This window comes from Oryza glaberrima, chromosome 5, assembly GCF_000147395.1.
Source record: "Oryza glaberrima chromosome 5, OglaRS2, whole genome shotgun sequence".
NCBI classification, from domain to species: Eukaryota; Viridiplantae; Streptophyta; class Magnoliopsida; order Poales; family Poaceae; genus Oryza; species Oryza glaberrima.
This window is the reverse complement of record NC_068330.1, coordinates 21,419,995-21,439,802: the sequence shown is the minus strand read 5'-3', so window position 1 is coordinate 21,439,802 and position 19,808 is coordinate 21,419,995. Positions and strand designations below refer to the sequence as shown.

Sequence of the window (19,808 nt, the reverse complement as noted above, 5' to 3'; positions counted from 1 at the left end):
GAGCAGCTTAGTAACACCCACCATGGCTTCTCCCCCGGAGGACGCGCCAGCTATTCCTTCACATCCATCGGTGCCTCAGGAGGTAGGTAACCAGCTACCGCGGCGGTCGCCGCCGCCGCCGCCGCGGCTTGAGACGGCGGCGGACGAGATCGGCGGTGTCAGGTGCGGGGTGCTGTGCTTTCACCTGCCGAGACGCTCCAAGAAGAAGAAGAAGAAGAAGCCGCCACCGCCCGTCATGCAGCTCGCGGGCGGCACGGCCGGCATCAAGAGCGTGCAGCTGGAGACCACGGCGACGGACGACGACGACGCGTCGTCGGCGTCGCCACCACCCCAGCGCGTCACCTTCCTGGCGTCGGCGTCGCTCTCCACGTGGTGGCCGGCGTCGCCTCCCGCTGCCGCCGCGGCCGGCGGGAGGGGGGCGTCGTCGTCGTCTTTCTCGCACTGGCGCCGGTCGCTGTCGTCGTCCCGGCGCCGGGTCACGCCGCACGGCGCCGCCGCGGCGGCGGCGTCCGCGCCCACGTCGTTCTCCTTCCCTTCGTCGCCGGCGTCCGCGTCGACCTCCTGCACGAGCACGCCGAAGCTGGTCCACGGGTGTCACGTCGACTAGCTAGCTATTGTTCGATATCTCTACATCTCGTGTACTGCATGTCCATGTATCATGTATACGTAGTTCCAGTTCCAATATTGTTCTTGCTTTCTTAATTTCTTTGTACTACGAAAAACAGTACTGATCATTGTCAGTGATCAACTGATCATAGTAGTTGGCATCACATCAGGATCGATCGTGTGGGTTACTCTTTTGCTGAGATGTGGTAAACTACTAATTAAACAATTCGTGCATTTTGCTTTTTTTATATATATATAAAGAAAATCTGACCTGGATGCACGTACGAATTGAAGGTCGGATGAATCCATCGACGTGATCTAGCACTACGGCCTGCACGGCTACACAGTTACAATAATATATAGGATGAACCAGTCAATCGAATGAAGAGTCCAGCGTCCAGCCCAGCTCTAGTGATAAATTAGGACTTTCTTTTCTCGACAAGGATTTTCTATACCTATATGACATGACACCCATCATTTGCATGCGACTCAAATAGTTATAGAAAAAAATTGAAAAAAAAATAGCAACATCGTTTGTGATGATATATACAAGTCTATACACAAACATACGAGACTAAATTTGATCTACAATTGGAGAAACAAAAATAGTAAAATCAGACGGTGAATAGTAACGTTACAGATAAAATGTGTTATTTTTGTTTTTTCATACCCAGCAATGGCGTTAGTACAGGTCGTCGCCACTGCAAGCTGCTTCCCCATGCGCCAGAATGCATGAACGCGTGGACTATACAAGTTGGCCCGGTGAAAGACGATGGCGGCGCCGACGCAGCCCTTGTCCTCCGGTGGCGAAGAGAGGGTCGCGGCGACCATGACGATGTCCGTGTCGAAGGCTGGTCTCCCCGTGAAGTCCCAGCGGGCGATGTCGGGTAGGTAGAACCGCTGCTCGGTGCGGAGGCTGAGGAGCGCGTGGCGCTTGATCTGGCCGAATGCGAGGAAGAGCCAGCCGCCGCCGTACGTGCCGAAGTAGCGCGCGGCGCGCGCGTCGTCCGGGACGCCGAAGCGGTGTCCGCGGCAGCCGGCAATGGGGCACGAGAAGGAAGGCCCGTCTGCGCCGCGCGGGACGAGGATCCACGGGAGCGGGCGCTCCAGCGGGTGCTGCTCCTCCTTACGGCGGCTCGAAATTAGACTTGCATGTTTGTATAGTGTCTTATATTATTATGGTCTATCTTATCAAATTTTATAAAATTTTTATATAACTGTTTAAATTACATGCATACACCTAGGTGTGGCACCTAAGTGTAGAAAATACTTTTCCATTCTTCGATCGCGTCCCTGCTCAAATCCGACGGCGGCGAACCCTGGCCGAAGGCCTTGCCAGCAAAAGATGGATCCAGGACATTCGGGGCGCGCTGGGGACACAGGCTATCCTAGAATATCTTCAACTTTGGTCGCGTTTGCAATCGTTCCAGCTCGAGGATTGCCTGGATCGTTTTATTTGGAAGTGGGAGAGCTCAGGTCACTACTCCTCCATTTCAGCTTATTATGCTCTCTTCTTCGATCGGATCCCCTTTCAGTCGAAACCTATCTGAAGGTCTCTGCCGCCCCCCACCCTCGATGTCATTATTTCCTCTGGTTGGTCGCCCTGAGGCGCTGCTGGACGACAGATAGACTGCACACCAAAGACCTTCCACATCCGGATCTCTGTGTTCTCTGCGAGCAAAGCGAAGAGAGCATCGACCAATCAATTTCTGGGTCCGTTACGCGCGGCAGTTTTTCGGACTTCAATTTAAACTCACTCATGACCGTTGAGCTTCACCTGGCGTTATCGATCACTCCTTGTCTCTCGGTCCTCACACCGAGAACGACGACAACCTCGACATCAGAAGTCGCGATCGGTTTCGCAAGTTCATTTAAACAAAAGTCGGGGGCTACTGTCAGGGTTACGGGTAAGGTATACCCTCTACCCTTCGATATACGTCACATATCGATATGGTATACTTGCGCGTATACGGACGTTTTCGGCATACGTTAAGGAAATTCATTATGGAGTTCACAGATGGAAGGAGTCCTACTCGGATATAACTGGGTCGTCATTGTATCATACCGGGTCCGATGTCTCCGAGTCCTACTTGGAGACCAGTTGACCTGCGGTATAAAAGGGACCCCCGGGAGGACCTAAGGCATCGAATCTTACCGCCAACACATCCACCACAGCCTACGAAGCCGGAGCCTACAGGAGCCAAGTCGCCGGGTGATCTAGTCGAATCAACTCGACTACGATCTCGTCGGTATCGTCGAGTTCCACTATTTCCTTTGTAATCTATGGTTTCCATCATATAATCCCATATCAACTGGATTAGGGCTATTACCTGTCAAGGGGCCTGAACCAGTATAATCTTTGTTTTCTGCCTACTCGATGTCGTATTACGTAGATCTTCGTACCGGCGTACCGCAATACCCTCTATATCCGGTCTACGGGTATCCCCCGTCGACAGTGGCACGCCAGGTCGGGGGACTTGGTGCTCAAGGTTCTACTACTATGACATCCAACTTCGTCGACAACAACGTCTAACACCAACCTCAACCAAGGAGTTCCTACTTCAACAATGCTGGTGAGGACTCAAGTCGGCGAAATCGTCTTCCCGGTTTACACCACGGTGCCGATCTTAGCTAGTCCATCAATGGCCGGAAACGAAAACGCAGTGGCTACAACCCAGGGCGATTCCATGTCGAAGGATCCTCCCGCCGAAGCGGAGATCAGAATGTCGACGACATCCGAGCCCGAGAAGGATCCTAGTGCGGCCAAGCCTTGTCTTTCCGACAAGAATCACGAGCCGACGAGGATGACTTCCGAGGTGAAGGTCCTGGTGTCCTATCCACAAAACCAGAAAACACACCTTGCAAGCCTGCTGGGTTTTTCTCAACGTCCACGCTAAAATTCATGCCTGCAAAGAGCGTGGAATTCAGCGTACTTCTCCAACTCGTGATGTCTATTGTCCTATTCACAAGACAAAGAATCACGACCTCTCAAGCTGCAAGGTCTTTCTCAGCGCCATGAAGACGCCACCTCCTAAGGTCCAGCAGTCACGTGTCCCCCTCAGGGATGAGGACAAGGAACAAGGAGCGACACTGATTTCAGATCGATTTGTTGGGGTAATCGACATCGATCCCCACGAACCATCAGTCTTGCACCTGCTCGAAGACTATGGCTCATCGTCAACGAGTACGTTGTGCGAGGTATTGGCTATCAACGAGACCGGCACGTCAGCGCGCGCTAATGCGGAAGCGGAGAATCAAGTGACTACACCAGCCCAGCACATCAGGGCCGTCAACGCAATATTGAGGTAAACCCCCTACGATCCCGTTCTGAACGACGATCTCGCACGATGGACAGAACGGTTACGGGAATCAGTGACCAACCTCAGCAACGCGTTCAAAGAGGCCGCTGCTGCAGCGCACCCAGAACAGCCACCAACTGGCGATGCTAATGGTGAGAACCCTGAACAGCGGGAATCGCCTCATCGAGCCACCCCTCCACCTCGCGGCACCGGCGATCTCCGCGATCACCTGAATGGCCGCCGAGAGGCGCGACGCACACGAGACAACGAGAACCACTCCCGACATGATGTCTCTTAACGGCGTCACGACAACGAAGAACGATGAGGCCGTTCGAGTGAAGACCGAGACCATGATAACCGCCACAACCGCCATGATCACGACGATCGCGAACGGCGAGTGCTGGGCGATATTGGTCGAGGACGTCGCCATAATGACGACGATGATGGAGATCGGCGCCGAGACAACAACGGGAGACGACGACAGGATCCTCGAGAACCCGGCCGACGTCCTCGTAATCGTACGCTGGAACCAAGCGACCCATCGTCATCGTCATCCTCCTCCTCATCCTCATCATCAGATAGACATCCACAAAGGACGTACGATCGCCGACAACCCACCGCCCCCAGCGCTGGGTGTAGAGCTTTCGGTCGTTCACTTCGAGATGTCCGATGGCCTGAAAGATTCCGACCAGGAGCAATAGAGAAATACGATGGGAGTACCAACCCAGAAGAATTCCTTCAGGTTTACTCCACGGTACTCTACGCTGCCGGAGCGGACGACAACGCGTTGGCAAATTACTTGCCAACCACATTGAAAGGCTCTGCGCGTTCATGGCTGATGCATCTCCCCCCTACTCGATTTCTTCGTGGGCAGACCTGTGGCAGCAGTTCGTCGCCAACTTCCAAGGAACTTACAAGCGCCACACGATCGAAGACGACCTACATGCGTTAACGCAGAACCCGGATGAATCCTAGAGGGATTATGTTCGGCGCTTTAATGAGTGTAGGAATACAATCCCCGAGATCACTGATGCTTCTGTAATCCGCGCCTTCAAGTCCGGTGTCAGAGATCGCTATACTACCCAGGAGCTGGCAACGAGGCGCATCACGACTAGAAGATTATTCGAAATTGTCGATCGATGCGCTCACGCGGACGACGCACTGAGACGCAAGAACAACAAACCGAAGACCGGAGGGGAGAAGAAACCAGTCAAGGACGCACCTGAGTCAAGCAAGAAGAAAAATCGCAAGAGTGGGAAAAGGAAAGCTCAAGCGGATGTTCTCGCAACAGAATACGCGGACCCTCCCAAGTGCCCAGACCCACAAGGCAGCGACACGAAGAAAACATGGTGCCCTATACACAAGTCAGACAAACACTCTTTAGAAGATTGCCTCGTCTTCAAAAAATCGCTCGCAAAACACATGGCATTGGAAAAAGGCAAGCAAGTACGTGTGGTCGAGAAGGACGCTGAGGCGGTTACTCAGGAATCGGACTCAACATACCCAGACTCCGATCTCCATGTCTCGCACATCTTCGGAGGTTCCACGGCATACTTCTCAAAGCGAGAATACAAGAAGGTGGAACGTGAAGTCTGTTCGACGTAGCAGGGGGCTGCGCCCAAGATGAAGTGGTCTGAGCAGAAGATATAATTCTCAGAAGAGGACCACCCCAAAACTGCTGTCATCCCAGGGCGATATCCAATCGTGGTCAAACCCACTATTCGGAATATCAAGGTCGCACGAGTTCTGATCAACGGCGGTAGCTTAATCAACCTTCTCTTCGCCAGCACCTTGGACGCGATGGGGATCCCACGAAGCGAGTTGACACCCACCGATCAACCCTTCCATGGAATCACTCCTCAGTCATCGTCCAAACCATTGGGCAAAATTACATTGCCTGTGACTTTCGGCCAAGCAAATAACTTCCGAACAGAGCAGATCACCTTTGATGTCGCTGAATTCGATACAGCATACAATGCCATCATTGGGAGAACTGCACTCGCGAAGTTCATGGCCGCATCTCACTACGCGTATCAAGTGCTCAAGATGCCGGGACCGAAGGGAACAATCACTATTCAAGGGAACGCTAAGCTAGCAGTGCAATGCGACAAGCGGAGCCTCGACATGGTCGAGCACACGCCCAGCCCACCCGACACAGCTGAGCCACCCAAGAAAGTAAGTAGAACAAATAAAACGCCGAAACCGGACAGCGCAATCAAGATCGTTCCACTCTCCAGTGCCAACCCCGACAAGACCGTCAAGATCGGGGCATCACTAGGCGAGAAATAGGAACTCGCGCTCATCACCTTCCTCCGCGACAATGCTGACGTGTTCTCTTGGCAGCCGTCCGACATGCCGGGGGTACCCAGGGAGGTGATTGAGCACAAACTCATGGTGCGACCCGATGCCAAGCCAGTAAAGCAAAAACTGCGGAGATTTGCACCAGATCGAAAACAAGCCATACGAGAAGAACTCGACAAGCTTCTCAAAGCTGGTTTCATCAGAGAGGTACTCCATCCAGAGTGGCTAGCCAACCCAGTCATGGTACAGAAGGCCAACGGGAAATGGAGAATGTGTGTCGATTTCACCGACCTTAACAAGGCGTGTCCCAAGGATCACTTCCCTCTTCCTCAAATAGACCAACTGGTGGACTCAACAGCCGGTTGTGAGTTGTTGAGCTTTCTCGACACTTACTCCGGCTACCACCAAATCAGCATGGCGAAAGAGGACGAGGAGAAGACAACATTCATCACGCCGTTCGGACTAATAACCGCTGGAAACACTTTCCAGCGCACGGTCCAAGGTGCACTTAGCGACCAACTCGGAAACAATGTTGAGGCCTACGTCGATGACATTGTTATCAAGACCAAGACAAGCGACTCATTGATTGACGATCTGCGGGAAACGTTTGACAACCTCCGACGATATCGCCTCATGCTCAATCCAGAGAAGTGCACGTTCGGAGTACCATCGGGCAAGCTGCTCGGTTTCCTCGTCTCTGGCAGAGGAAGAGAAGCAAATCCCGAGAAGATCAAGGCAATCGAGAATATGAAGTCGCCTACAAGACTCAAGGAAGTACAGAAGTTAACCGGATGCATGGCGGCACTAAGCAGGTTCGTCGCTAGGATGGGAGAGCGAGGACAACCTTTCTTCGCTCTGCTAAAGAAGCAAGACAAATTTGTATGGACACAGGAAGCCGAAGAGGCATTCATTGCACTCAAGCGCTACCTATCAAATCCCCCTGTACTTGTTGCCCCCCAACCTAATGAAGAATTATTTCTCTATATTGCCGCCACGCCATATTCCGTTAGCACTGTCATTGTTGTCGAGAGAGAGAAGGTGCAACGACCAGTCTACTATGTCAACGAAGCTCTGCACGACGCAAAGACAAGATATCCACATATCCAAAAACTGCTCTACGCGGTAATCATGACATCAAGAAAGCTACGCCACTACTTTCAAGCCCACAGGGTCACAGTTGTATCCTTCTTCCCTCTCGGTGAAGTAGTGAGAAACAAAGACGTTGTCGGCCGCATTGCGAAATGGGTAGTCGAGCTAAGCCAGTTTGATGTCCGCTTTGTGCCACGAACAACCATCAAATCCTAGGTACTTGCCGACTTCGTAGCTGATTGGATTATGCCTGATAATAGGTCAAACAACCAAATCGACAACGAAACGTGGACAATGGCGTTCAACGGCGCACTCAACAGCCAAGGAGTAGGGGCAAGATTCATCTTGACATCACTTTTGGGAGATCAATTCAAGCATGCAATTCACCTCAACTTCAGGGCGACTAATAACACAGCCGAGTACGAAGGACTACTCGCCGGGATAAGAGCTGCAGTTGCACTCGGAGTCAGGCGACTGATCATGAAAGGGGATTCCGAACTAGTCGCGAACCAGGTGCATAAAGATTACAAGTGTTCTAGCCCCGAGTTATCCAAGTATCTCGCAGAAGTCAGGAAGCTGGAAAAAAAGGTTTGATGGGATCGAGGTCCGACATGTATATCGCAAGGACAACATCGAACCAAATGATCTAGCACGGCGTGCGTCCAGACGAGAGCCACTCGAACCTGGCACCTTTCTTGACGTCCTGACAAGGCCATCAGTGAAAGACGCAGGCGGCGAAGATAGCCCGGTCTCCCTCAACAACAGCTCGGGGGCTACAGAGGCAGAGCGCGTTGTTGCCGATATCGAGACCACAGACGACTGGCGCACCCCACTCATCAAATTCATAGGCAGCGAAGAGTTGCCCGAGGACGACGCAGAAGCCAAGAAAATATCCCGTAAAGCAAAAGTCTACTATATGATCGGCAATGATCTATACAAGAAGGCACCAAACGGGGTACTCCTAAAATGCGTCTTGTCCGACGATGGCAGACATCTCCTCATCGACATACATGAAGGGATCTGTGGGTCATATGCCGCCGGTCGGACATTAGTCAAAAAAGCTTTTCGATAAGGGTTCTTCTGGCCAACCGCCCTCAAAGACGCCTGCGACATGGTTCAGCGGTGTGAAGCCTGTCAATTTCACAGTAAACACACAAGGCTACCAGCGCAAGCACTCCAGACTATCCTTCTCACTTGGCTGTTCTCGTGCTGGGGGCTAGATATATTCGGGCCATTCCCACGAGGACAGGGCGGCTACAGGTTCCTATTCGTGGCAATCGACAAATTCACTAAGTGGATCGAAGCGACACCCACGGGGGAAATCAAGGCCGATAACGCCATCAAATTCATCAAAGGGATATTCTGCAGATTCAGATTGCCCCACCGTATCATAACGGACAATGGCTCCCAGTTCATCAGTGCCGATTTCCAGGATTACCGCATTAGGATGGGAGTCAAGATCTGCTTCGCCTCGATTTCTCACCCTCAGAGCAATGGACAAGTCGAGAGGGCAAACGGCATAGTACTACAAGGAATCAAGACTCGCGTCTACGACATGCTCATGTCACATGACAAGAAGTGGGTCGAAGAACTTCCATCAGTACTATGGGTCGTGCGTACCACACCAACAACGTCCAACAAGGAGACACCCTTCTTCCTCGTGTACGGCTCAGAGGCCATGCTCGCCACTGAGCTACAACATCAAAGTACATGAGTACAGAAGTATTTTGATGAGGATCAGGAGGAGCAACGAAATGATGATGTGAATCTACTCGAGGAACATAGCGAACGAGTTGCCGTTCGAGCAGCTAGCTACCAACAGGCCCTTCGCCGTTACCACGAGAAGCGCATCCGAGCACGCACGCTTTCGATCGGTGACTACGTCCTCCGACGGGTTCAAAGCCAAGCAGGGCGAAACAAGCTCTCACCCAAATGGGAAGGACCGTACACGATCACACAAGTTCTGCGGCCAGGCGCATTCAAAATTATAGACAACGATGGTCGCGAGTTGGCAAATTCCTGGAACATGGATCAATTACGTAAATTCTATGTATAAGTCAAAAGTATCCATACTTGTAAGACATCTTATAGCTTCAATAAAGCCTATTTTCAGGCCCAGACCACAATCAAAGTGTTCCTTCCCGATGATCCCTTACCCATATGACACCTAGCGTTAAAACCTATCCTCATGTCCCTTTACGCCGTCTTGACAAGGCCTCCGAGGAACCTAAGGGAACTTCGGCTGGGGATGCCCAAAGCCGATAAGGCCTTGTCGGATCCTGTCGAGACGAAAGACCATGTAAGATCTGGTCGTGTAAGAGTTCTCGCCATGCGTATTAACCAAGCCGTGTAATCGGAAATAAACTTTCCAACTTCACGGCTGGGGGCTAGGATCAGTGCTTGTTCAACCGAGGCAAGTCAAAAGTCCAAGAGCCTTATCTTCCGAGAAGAATTCTCCGATGACAAGGCTGGGGGCTAGGGAGAGTGTATAACTCAAACGACTGATCGAAGTCGCGAAGTGAAAAGACACTCATACACGCTACATCCAGAGTAAGAAAGCTTAGTTAGATAGATTTCTTTTCTATTTCACAAATACTTCTTACAATTCCATCAAAATCCAAAATTATATTACACTTTTTCCCTAAGACATTTATCACAGGACACGGAGACTACCAGGAAGGCCAACGCCAGTCCATCGACTGGAAGACCTTCTCCGCCAGCGGCGCCATCGACTTCGCCAAGCCATCTATCTCCGTAGGAGTTCTCCGAGAACGAGAAAACCCTTCGCGGAGGAACTCGAGGTGTAGCTGCGGACGATGATCTCGTATGCAAGCCAACACATGCCCCCCGGCATATTGGCTTGATCGACGACACTCCTGCTTCAAAGCCTCGTCGATACGTTGACTGATGCCTTCGAGCTGGGCGCAGGCCCTATTCAGCCACGAGATGTATTCGGCCGCCGATTCCTCGGGATCCCCACGGGGTACTCGGAGCTCTCTACAAACTCTTGACATGGATGTGCAGCAACTCTTTAGATACGAGTTGAACCACACCTCACGACCTCGGAGTGTCTCTACGGCCTGGTCCTTCTTCACTTCCAGTATAGTCCTCTCAAGTTTCGCGACCTCAAACTTCGTCCTCCAATACTGGATGCGACGATCCTGGTCAGTAAGCGCACTCTCGAGGTCTGCTCAGCATGGAAACGATTAAGTCAAGCTGCTCTTCTCTCCCGAGAATACAACAAATCAATTCGATCCAGACGGAAGGGTAAAGGAAATGATAACAAAGACAACCAACCTAAGGGAGTCGTTGCCATGCTCGTTTCCACAGGCGAACTTTGATCTATATTGCCCCCCGGCACATGTGGCTCAAACGCAAGTGCCGGAACGATCACTGGCAACTCAGGCTGCCCACGCTGCTGGACATCCTCGACATCAACATCTCTACAAACGACAACAAATTACTCAAGATCACAATGCTAAAGAAAGCTAAGGTGATGACCGCACACACAAACGCAGTTGGAACCAATAAGAGTTTTACAAAGCATGACTAAAGAGTACAAGAGAGCTAAAATCCTACTCTTCAAAAGGCGGGAGGACGGACTCCCCCAGATCGCCGACCTCCTCCATCACATCCTTGCGTGCATCGCTAGCCGCCCCCTGATCCAAGATCTTCTGCAGATCGAGTTCAGGATGCGCCAGCCTCACACACGCAAGGACATGGCACGCCCCGGTATAGATCCCGTTGGACGTCTCCTCTCCGATCCTGGCCGCGTGCTTGGAGGGGATCGCCTTCATCGCCGTCGCCAGTTCCGCAATCAAAGACGTCAGCAAGAACTCGTCGGGATTCGCCGGGATGGTGGCCTTGACGCCGCACTCCCCGACGAGCTGGTACAGACCGGTGTAGGTGACCCGCAGTGAGCCACGGATCTCCGACAAGTGGTTCTCAAGCTCCGACATACGGTGCTCAAGCCCTTGTCATTGTCGCTCATTGCCAGCCACCAGCTCCCGCATCTTCTGGATGTCCTCGCGAACCTCCGCCAGATCACGCGTCAGCCGGTTGGCACGCTCATTCGCCGACGACGCCGCCGCCGCCCTCGCCTCTGTGATCTCACGGCTAATGCCGCGAGCACCAGTCTCGAGGAGGCGCCTCATCTCGACCTGGAGCTCCTCCCAGGTGAGGACGGCAGCCGGCGGACCACGACCAGCCACGAGATCGCTGGCTAGGCCGCTAGGTGTCGCCTCGCGGCTCCTGGGCACGACCACGACATCCGTCGAGGCCACAGCAGGAGACGCGCTGGAGGTCCCCCCAGACCCGTCTTGCGCCGCCTTCGCCCGCGCCGCCCTGCGAAAGGCTGCAATTGAGACAGACTGCAAGAGTTTGACGAAGTCACGAAACCTCAAATTCATTTACTTACTTCTCGCCGAGCGTCACAAGCCGCTGCCGTCGCGGAGGCGGGGGAGACGCATCCGAGGCCTGGAGTATAATGTATATGAGGTGAGGTGGAAGTTTCCCGACTACGCGATGAAAGACCAGGAGAGCTTACCGAGGGGGTGGGCGTCTTCCGACGATGTCCGATCACATAGGAGAATTTCCTCCCCTTTTTCGGAATGTTGCCACCACTCGTTGTGGCAGCAGCGGCAGCAGCGTCAGACGCCTCCTTGGCGACTTTCTCCTTCAGCGATGCCGCCACCTGATGGTCCACGAGCGGCCCGATGATATCAGTTAGAGGGAGAGCCTACACTTCATGAAGTCATGATGCGATCCCGGAAGAAAAATGCAAAAGGACCGCTGAGTGCACTTACATAGTTGGCAGCTTCGCGCTCGGCTGCCCCTTTCTCGCAAAGGGGGACGGGGACGTTGCTCGCCGTTGTCGGGCCACTGATCATCAGTTGGCTGATGCGGCACTCTACGGTTGCGCTGTCCAAGCCTGTAGATCGAGACCAGAATTCGATAAGTCGGGAAGAACACGCACATAAGGGAGTCAATTTAACTAAAAAGAAAAATACCCCGAGGAGAAACCCGGGTTGCATCCTCCGGCCTAGAATAATCAAAGGCTGGGTGGGCCCGAGCCTGGAGCGGCTGGATCCGCCTACCAATGAAGTCGGCAGCGACTTCATACCCCGACAATCCCCGTACTCGGAGGTCATCAATGATATCGATGAAAGATTGGAGGGATGGGGTCAAGGCGGATTTGGCGGTCCAAGATGAAATCTTGTCTAGTTGCTCCTCAGGAACAATAAAGACCGGATCCGAATCTTCTATCTGAAGATAGAACCACCTCCCCCGCCATTTGCTGCGAGATGAGGGGCACTGGAAGGGGGGTGTATCGCGACTTCAGGCCATCCCGAAGTCGGAAACCAACACATCCAGACACCTTTTTAGGTTCCATCCAGCACAACTCATAGTAAAAGCGGAAGAGGTCAAGAAACGGCTCTACCCCAATGTAGGCCTCACAAAGATGCGAAAAGATACTCAGGAAGGCGACGGAATTGGGGTTCAAATGGAGCAAGGAAAGGCCGTAGAAATTCAAGACCAAGAGAAGAAATTCAGAAGGCGGAGGAAGAAAACCACAGAGAATAAAGTCCTCGATCGCAACCATGTGACCCAGGACAGGCTGGGGTTCAGTACCTCCTGCTTCTCTCAACATGGTTCCGCGACTGGGAAGGGCGCCATCCTCCTGCAGCTTCTTCAGCGACGCGCTGGTGGAGGTAGACTTGTCGAGATCCATTGCCGCCGGGGATCGCCGGAGAAAGGACCGAGATGAGCTAGCTAGGGTTTTTGTGGGAGCGGAGAAGACGAGGGACGCTTGGAGGCTGGAGAGTTTTTTCACAACAGGCGGACTTCAAATTGGATCCCCAAAACTCCCTTAAATAGATGTACTTCTGACGGTGCGAATTCTAAGGAAAGGAGAGAGATGGCCGCCGGAAATTTCTGAGTCTGTTACGCGCGGCAGTTTTTCGGACTTCAATTTAATTCACTCATGACCGTTGAGCTTCACCTGGCGTTGTCGATCACTCCTTGTCTCTTGGTCCTCACACCGAGAACGACGACAACCTCGACATCAGAAGTCGCGATCGGTTTCGCGAGTTCATTTAAGCAGAAGTCGGGGGCTACTGTCAGGGTTATGGGTAAGGTATACCCTCTACCCTTTGATATACGTCACATATCGATATGGTATACTTACGCGTATACGGACGTTTTCGGCATACGTTAAGGAAATTCATTATGGAGTTCATAGATGGAAGGAGTCCTACTCGGATATAACTGGGTCGTCATTGTATCGTACCGGGTCCGATGTCTCCGAGTCCTACTTGGAGACCAGTTGACCTGCGGTATAAAAGGGACCCCCGGGGAGGGCCTAAGGCATCAAATCTTACCGCCAACACATCCACCACAGCCTACGAAGCCGGAGCCTACAGGAGCCAAGTCGTCGGGTGATCTAGTCGAATCAACTCGACTACGATCTCGTCGGTATCGTCGAGTTCCACTATTTCCTTTGTAATCTGTGGTTTCCATCATATAATCCCATATCAACTAGATTAAGGTTATTAACTATCAAGGGGCCTGAACCAGTATAATCTTTGTTTTCTGCCTACTCGATGTCGTATTACGTAGATCCTCGTACCAGCGTACCCCAATACCCTCTATATCCGGTTTACGGGTATCCCTTGTCGACACCCTCCGTCCCACATTATATGGGATTAGGGGTTAAAAGCGTGTCTCATAATATAAGGGATTGGGTAGGCAGAGTACTAATCCAAACCGACATATAAGAATTGTTATTTAAAAAAAATATATTTCAACATCGTATTGCAATACCTTCAAAAGACTTGCTCGGGATATATTGAGATTGACGAAGTCACCGTAGACATCTTGCTATCGACGGGTGCATTGCCTTATCACTAAAAAAAATAATTAGCCGTAAATTCGAACACCCGTGTTAAATCTAGAATTTAAACCTAGAGGACCAGTTCGACCACAGGAAACCTAAAATTGAGCTACGCTCACTTCGCAATCCACACTAATACATACCAAGCTTGCTCTGTGTAAGCACAGTTTTTTGAACACCCTACACGATGGTCCTTAAAAAAACGCTACCTTCATCAAAATTTTGACATCAATTAAATGATCATGTATTATCAAAATTTTGACAATGCCTAATTTTGACCGAATTTTAAGTTAACAACATTTCGCTAAATTCACATAGGAAAAAATACAAGTTACAAAAGTCCAAAAGGAGACCGTGGATGACGACTACCTGGCACGACATTGGGCCACCACCGCCAACCCTCCCAACCACTGCCAGATGGGACGCCAATACACAGCTCAGCACCCACCCCCAAAAGTCCAAAAAAACCCAGCCAATTCGCTCATTTCCATTGGACGCAGCCAACTCCGCGTCCGCAAAGAAACTAGTCTACGCCGCCGCCTCGCCAACCTCCCCACGCCGGCCACCGCCGCACGGGCTCCGGCGACGAACGAGGGCGCTGCTCTCGAGCGCGATGGGGGGCCGGAAGCGCGCGCTGCTGGTGGGCATCAACTACCCGGGCACCAAGGCGGAGCTCAAGGGGTGCCACAACGACGTGGCCCGCATGCGCCGCGCCCTCGTCGACCGCTTCGGCTTCGACGAGGCCGACATCCGCGTCCTCGCCGACGCCGACCGGTCGGCGCCGCAGCCCACGGGGGCCAACATCCGCCGGGAGCTCGCGCGCCTCGTCGGCGACGCCCGCCCCGGGGACTTCCTCTTCTTCCACTACAGCGGCCACGGGACGCGGCTGCCGGCGGAGACCGGCCAGGACGACGACACCGGCTATGACGAGTGCATCGTGCCCTCCGACATGAACCTCATCACAGGTGATTGCTCCGCGCGCTGCTGTCTACATTTTTTTTGTCGTCCTGCTTCGGAATTGGGGATCGAATAGGCGAGATTTGAGAGGGACGTTGTCCGATTGTTACGTGACATGACTTATGTTCGAATCGTGCTCAGTGTGCTATATGAAAAAAAGTTGAATTTGATGGGTTATGAGGCGACTTAAGTTTTGGGATCTAATGGGCCAACCACTAGTAACTTTGCTACTGAAATGGACAAAAAGCTGAATTCAACAACACCAAAGATTCCGTATGATAGTATTTGGTTTCTTTTCTGAAAATGTTGATTATGTTTCTTTTAAATGTGGAAAATGTTAATATTTCGAGTGCATAGAACCTCCATGCTGTCTATAAACCAAAGTTAGTGTACATCACACATTTCTGATACAATAATTATATCTATACCTGCTATCCCAACTCCCAAGTTGGTTGTAGGTGAGTGGAGGGAAAAGCCTGAAGCCGAACTAACACTTGATCAGAAGGCTCTGATTCAGATCAATTGAACCAAAATGCCCTTTTAGCCACAAACAATTAGCCAGGCCAGATTAGAATTTGCCACTTGGTGTCCTGCCTGGTAAATTTAGGTAACTTAGAATAGGATATGCTCTTCCTGTGATTCCTTCTTACCGTTAAGTTATGATTTGATTGTTCTACCTCTGGTTTCAAAATTTTAGGTAGTAAGAAAAAAATTATCAATCTTATTCACTGAGATAGAATAGTGGCTTACCTATCTTTTTTGAACGGAAGTAGCTTACCTATCTGATTCTGTTGTCAAGAGCATACATCAATCTTTGGTAGAGTAGTAGCTCATCTATCTGATTATGTAGTCAAGAGCATTCATCAGTCTTGTTCACTGATTCACTGAAGTAGATTAGTAGCTTACATATCTTATTCTGTTGTCAAGAGCGTCCTGATTTTCTTCTGTACCCTGCAGACCAAGATTTCACAGAACTCGTTCAAAAGGTCCCAGATGACTGCTTATTCACCATAGTATCTGACTCCTGCCACAGCGGTGGTCTACTTGACAAGACCAAGGAGCAGATTGGGCACAGCACCAAGCAGAACCAGGCCCAGCAGATCAAGCGAGAAGAACGTTCTGACTCTGGCACCGGCGGTTTCCGATCCTTCCTCAAAGAAACCCTCAAAGAAACAGTCCGGGACGCGTTCGAGTCTCGAGGAGTTCACATCCCTCACCAGAGCAGCCGCCGCAACGACGACGAGGATGAGGAGCCACACATGGGCTCATCCTCCCATGGTGGCGATCGCATCAAGAACCGGTCATTGCCCCTCTCGACGTTGATTGAGATGCTCAAGGAGAAGACCGGCAAGGACGACATTGACGTTGGCTCGATCCGGATGACGCTGTTCAGCCTCTTCGGTGACGACGCGAGCCCCAAGATCAAGAAGTTCATGAAGGTCATGCTGACCAAGCTCCAGGAGGGCCAGCACGGCGGCGTGATGGGCTTGGTGGGCGCCCTGGCGCAGGAGTTCATGAAGGCTAAGCTGGAGGGCAACCAGGAGGCGGACGCCCTCGAGCCGGCCATGAAACAGGAGGTGCACAGCGTCCACGAGGCGTACGCCGGCACGACGGCGAGGGTGAGCAACGGCGTGCTGATCAGCGGGTGCCAGACCGACCAGACATCGGCGGACGCCACGACGCCCAAGGGCGTGTCCTACGGCGCGCTCAGCAACGCCATCCAGACCATCCTGTCGGAGAAGAGCGGCAGGGTGACGAACAAGGAGCTCGTGCTGAGAGCGCGCGAGTTGTTGTCCAAGCAAGGGTACACCCAGCAGCCTGGCCTTTACTGCAGTGACAAGCACACCAGTGTGGCCTTCATATGCTGAGAGCCTGGAACATCAGCTGTGCTGCGTGGATTGCTACATATGCGAGAATCTTCCCTTTCCCCTTTGATGTTTTACATTGTTATGGACTATGGAGTCTATTTGTTTTTTAAATGAAAGACAACATGGAGAGTGGTCGACTGTTAATATCAAGACAAGATGTTACAAAATGACAGTAAAATAATCACCAAATCCCAGCCACCGGGAAATGCGATTTGTTTGTCATCACGGCCACCATTTCACTGTCAGATCCCCGGTGGTCTCCATCAGTCCACCACAAAAAACATGTTGCTAAAAAGGCTGTAGAATGGCAGCCTCCAGCCAACCTGGTCAGGCACTCAGGCACACCAGCCGATCTGCCAGTGTCGAGTGGCATCACTAGCCAATACAAGAAAGCGCGCGCACTGGCAGCGACGATCACCTCGCGCTACCGCACTCATCACTCATCAGAGCTCCACCAACCCACCACAAAATTGCCACTCTGCCAGTGCCAACCTATCGGAACGGCAGCTCGCCGCCCCACCAACCCAAACCGGTGTCCCGGCAGAGTGCACACACCTCGCCGGCTCGCCGGAGCTCACAGCCGCGGTGGCGATTGATCGATCACATCGCCGGCGACGAACACGACGATGGGGCGGAAGAGAGCGGTGCTGGTGGGCATCAACTACGCCGGCACGGAGGGGGAGCTGAAGGGCTGCCTCAACGACGTGGCCCGCATGCGGCGCTGCCTCGTCGACCGCTTCGGCTTCGACGAGGCCAACATCCGCGTCCTCGCCGACGCCGACCCGTCCACGCCGCAGCCCACGGGTGCCAACATCCGGCTCGAGCTCGAGCGGCTCGTCGGCGACGCGCGGCCCGGGGACACCCTCTTCTTCCACTACAGTGGCCACGGCTTGCAGCTGCCGATCGAGACCGGCGGTGACGACGACGACACCGGCTACGACGAGTGCATCGTGCCCTGCGACATGAACCTGATCAAAGGTGATATCGGAGACAAACACCTGATCTCTCGCTAACACCCAGTATATATGGCTATCACTCATTTGACACGAGAGCTGGATGATGCAGACCAAGATTTCACGGAGCTCGTGCAGAAAGTCCCGGATGGCTGCCTGTTCACCATGGTCTCCGACTCGTGCCACAGCGGCGGGCTCATCGACAAGACCAAGGAGCAGATAGGGAGCAGCACGAAGCAGAGCAAGATCCAGCAACGGGAGAGAGAGTTGCGCCGGCAGCAAGCTCCCTCTCCCGGCACGTGCTTGTGCGCCTCCCTCCTGCAGATCGCGCTGCGCCATCTTCCTCGCCGCGGTGGCCAACGGATCATCGGTAGCCGCAGCCGCGATGGCGTGGGAGAGGATCAACCACCACGCTCGCAGGCAGAGCTGCTGGCCGCCGACGCGACGCGCGCCGGCATCAAGAACCGGTTGCTGCCGCTCTCGACGTTCGTGGAGATGCTCAGGGAGAGGACCGGGAAGGACGACGTCGGCGTGGGCTCGATCCGGACGACGCTGTTCCACCACTTCGGCGACGACGCGAGCCCCAAGATCAGGCGGCTCGTGAATGCCATGCTGGGTCGCAGACACGGCAGCGCCACGGCGAGCGAGGAGCACCCGGATAAAGCTAAGCCAGAGCGCGTCGACGGCGAGGGCGAGGCGGCGGCGGCGAAGCAAGGGGCGCCGGAGACGAGGCCGTTGCCGCGCAACGGCGTGCTGATCAGCGGGTGCCAGACCGACGAGACCTCGGCGGACGCCACCACACCGGAGGGCGTGTCGTACGGCGCGCTCAGCGACGCCATCCAGAGCGTCCTCGCCGAGGAGCGCCGCGGGAAGGTGACCAACATGGAGCTCGTGCGGAGAGCGCGGGAGCTGCTCGCCAAGCAAGGGTACACTCAGCAGCCTGGACTTTACTGCCGCGACAAGCACGCCAACGTGGCTTTCATATGCTAAAAACTTCATCTCGTGTCATCTTTATGCGATAAATTTTATTTCCCCGTGTTATTTAGTATCTCTTGGTGCCTTTTTTTTTTATCATAGCACACGCAAAAAAAACCAAAAAATAGCATAAGAATTTTTCACTTTCGATCAGAAGCACAGGCCACCGATTTTTCTTCGCCCCATAGCACTTCAGTCAGGTTTGTAGTTAACAGCATTACACTGAAGTATGGAAAAAATTTGTTGGACCCATTTGCCCTTCGTCTTCCTCGCCTTAATCTCCCATTCTGTGTCATCTCGTTCTCTTCATTCTTTGTCTTCACCAAACCCTAGCTCTCGCTCCCCATCCGATTATACACCATGTGGAAGACAGAGTGTTCAACGGGAGCTCTCGGGTCGGTGCCCACAATGACGGCGCTGGCGTTGTTGCCAAACGGCAACGCGCGATGAGGGTGTCAAGGTAGGCCTTGTTGGGGGCGGCGAACGCTACGAGGAAGACCTCCGTGCAGGCCACGAGCACGCGCACCCCGTGGTTGTTCACGGCAATGTCCTTGGCGAGGCGAAGCGCGCTGCAGCTGGCGGAGCAGCCGTGCATGTAGAGGATGGTGCATTGGACGGTGGCACGGAGGCCGAGGAGTGCCGCGAGCCACTCGTCGGTCCCAAGGGAGTGGGTGCCGGCGTTAGTGGAGACAACGAGGTGGGTGATGTCCGCGGCGGGGTGGCCCCACTTGGCGATTACCCTCACCGCGGTGGCCATGGCTAGCTTTGGCACAGCATCCTTGGTGAAGTTGAGCCGAGCGTCGAGAGATGAAACGGCGCGGTCGAGGAACTCTGGATGGCCAGCAATCATCTCCTCCATGTGGCTCAT

At 53.1% G+C, this 19,808-nt stretch overlaps 3 protein-coding genes across 3 annotated transcripts; 2 read left to right on the top strand and 1 right to left on the bottom strand.

Annotated features, from left to right (window-relative positions):
- Nucleotides 1-14,659: 14,659 nt before the first annotated feature.
- On the top strand, nt 14,660-17,156 carry LOC127774823 (metacaspase-5-like). Its single transcript, XM_052301113.1, has 2 exons — nt 14,660-15,152; nt 16,102-17,156. Exons 1-2 carry the CDS (start codon nt 14,801-14,803, stop codon nt 17,010-17,012), a joined length of 1,263 nt encoding a protein of 420 aa, XP_052157073.1. The 5' UTR covers nt 14,660-14,800; the 3' UTR covers nt 17,013-17,156.
- Nucleotides 17,157-17,238: 82 nt separating this feature from the next.
- LOC127774824 (metacaspase-6-like) lies at nt 17,239-19,185 on the top strand. The gene is made up of 2 exons (XM_052301114.1): nt 17,239-17,990; nt 18,078-19,185. Exons 1-2 carry the CDS (start codon nt 17,639-17,641, stop codon nt 18,953-18,955), a joined length of 1,230 nt encoding a protein of 409 aa, XP_052157074.1. The 5' UTR covers nt 17,239-17,638; the 3' UTR covers nt 18,956-19,185.
- Nucleotides 19,133-19,799, bottom strand: LOC127774265 (bisdemethoxycurcumin synthase-like). Its single transcript, XM_052300511.1, has 2 exons — nt 19,371-19,799; nt 19,133-19,162 (listed from the first exon to the last, which is right to left on the bottom strand). Exons 1-2 carry the CDS (start codon nt 19,797-19,799, stop codon nt 19,133-19,135), a joined length of 459 nt encoding a protein of 152 aa, XP_052156471.1.
- Nucleotides 19,800-19,808: the final 9 nt, after the last annotated feature.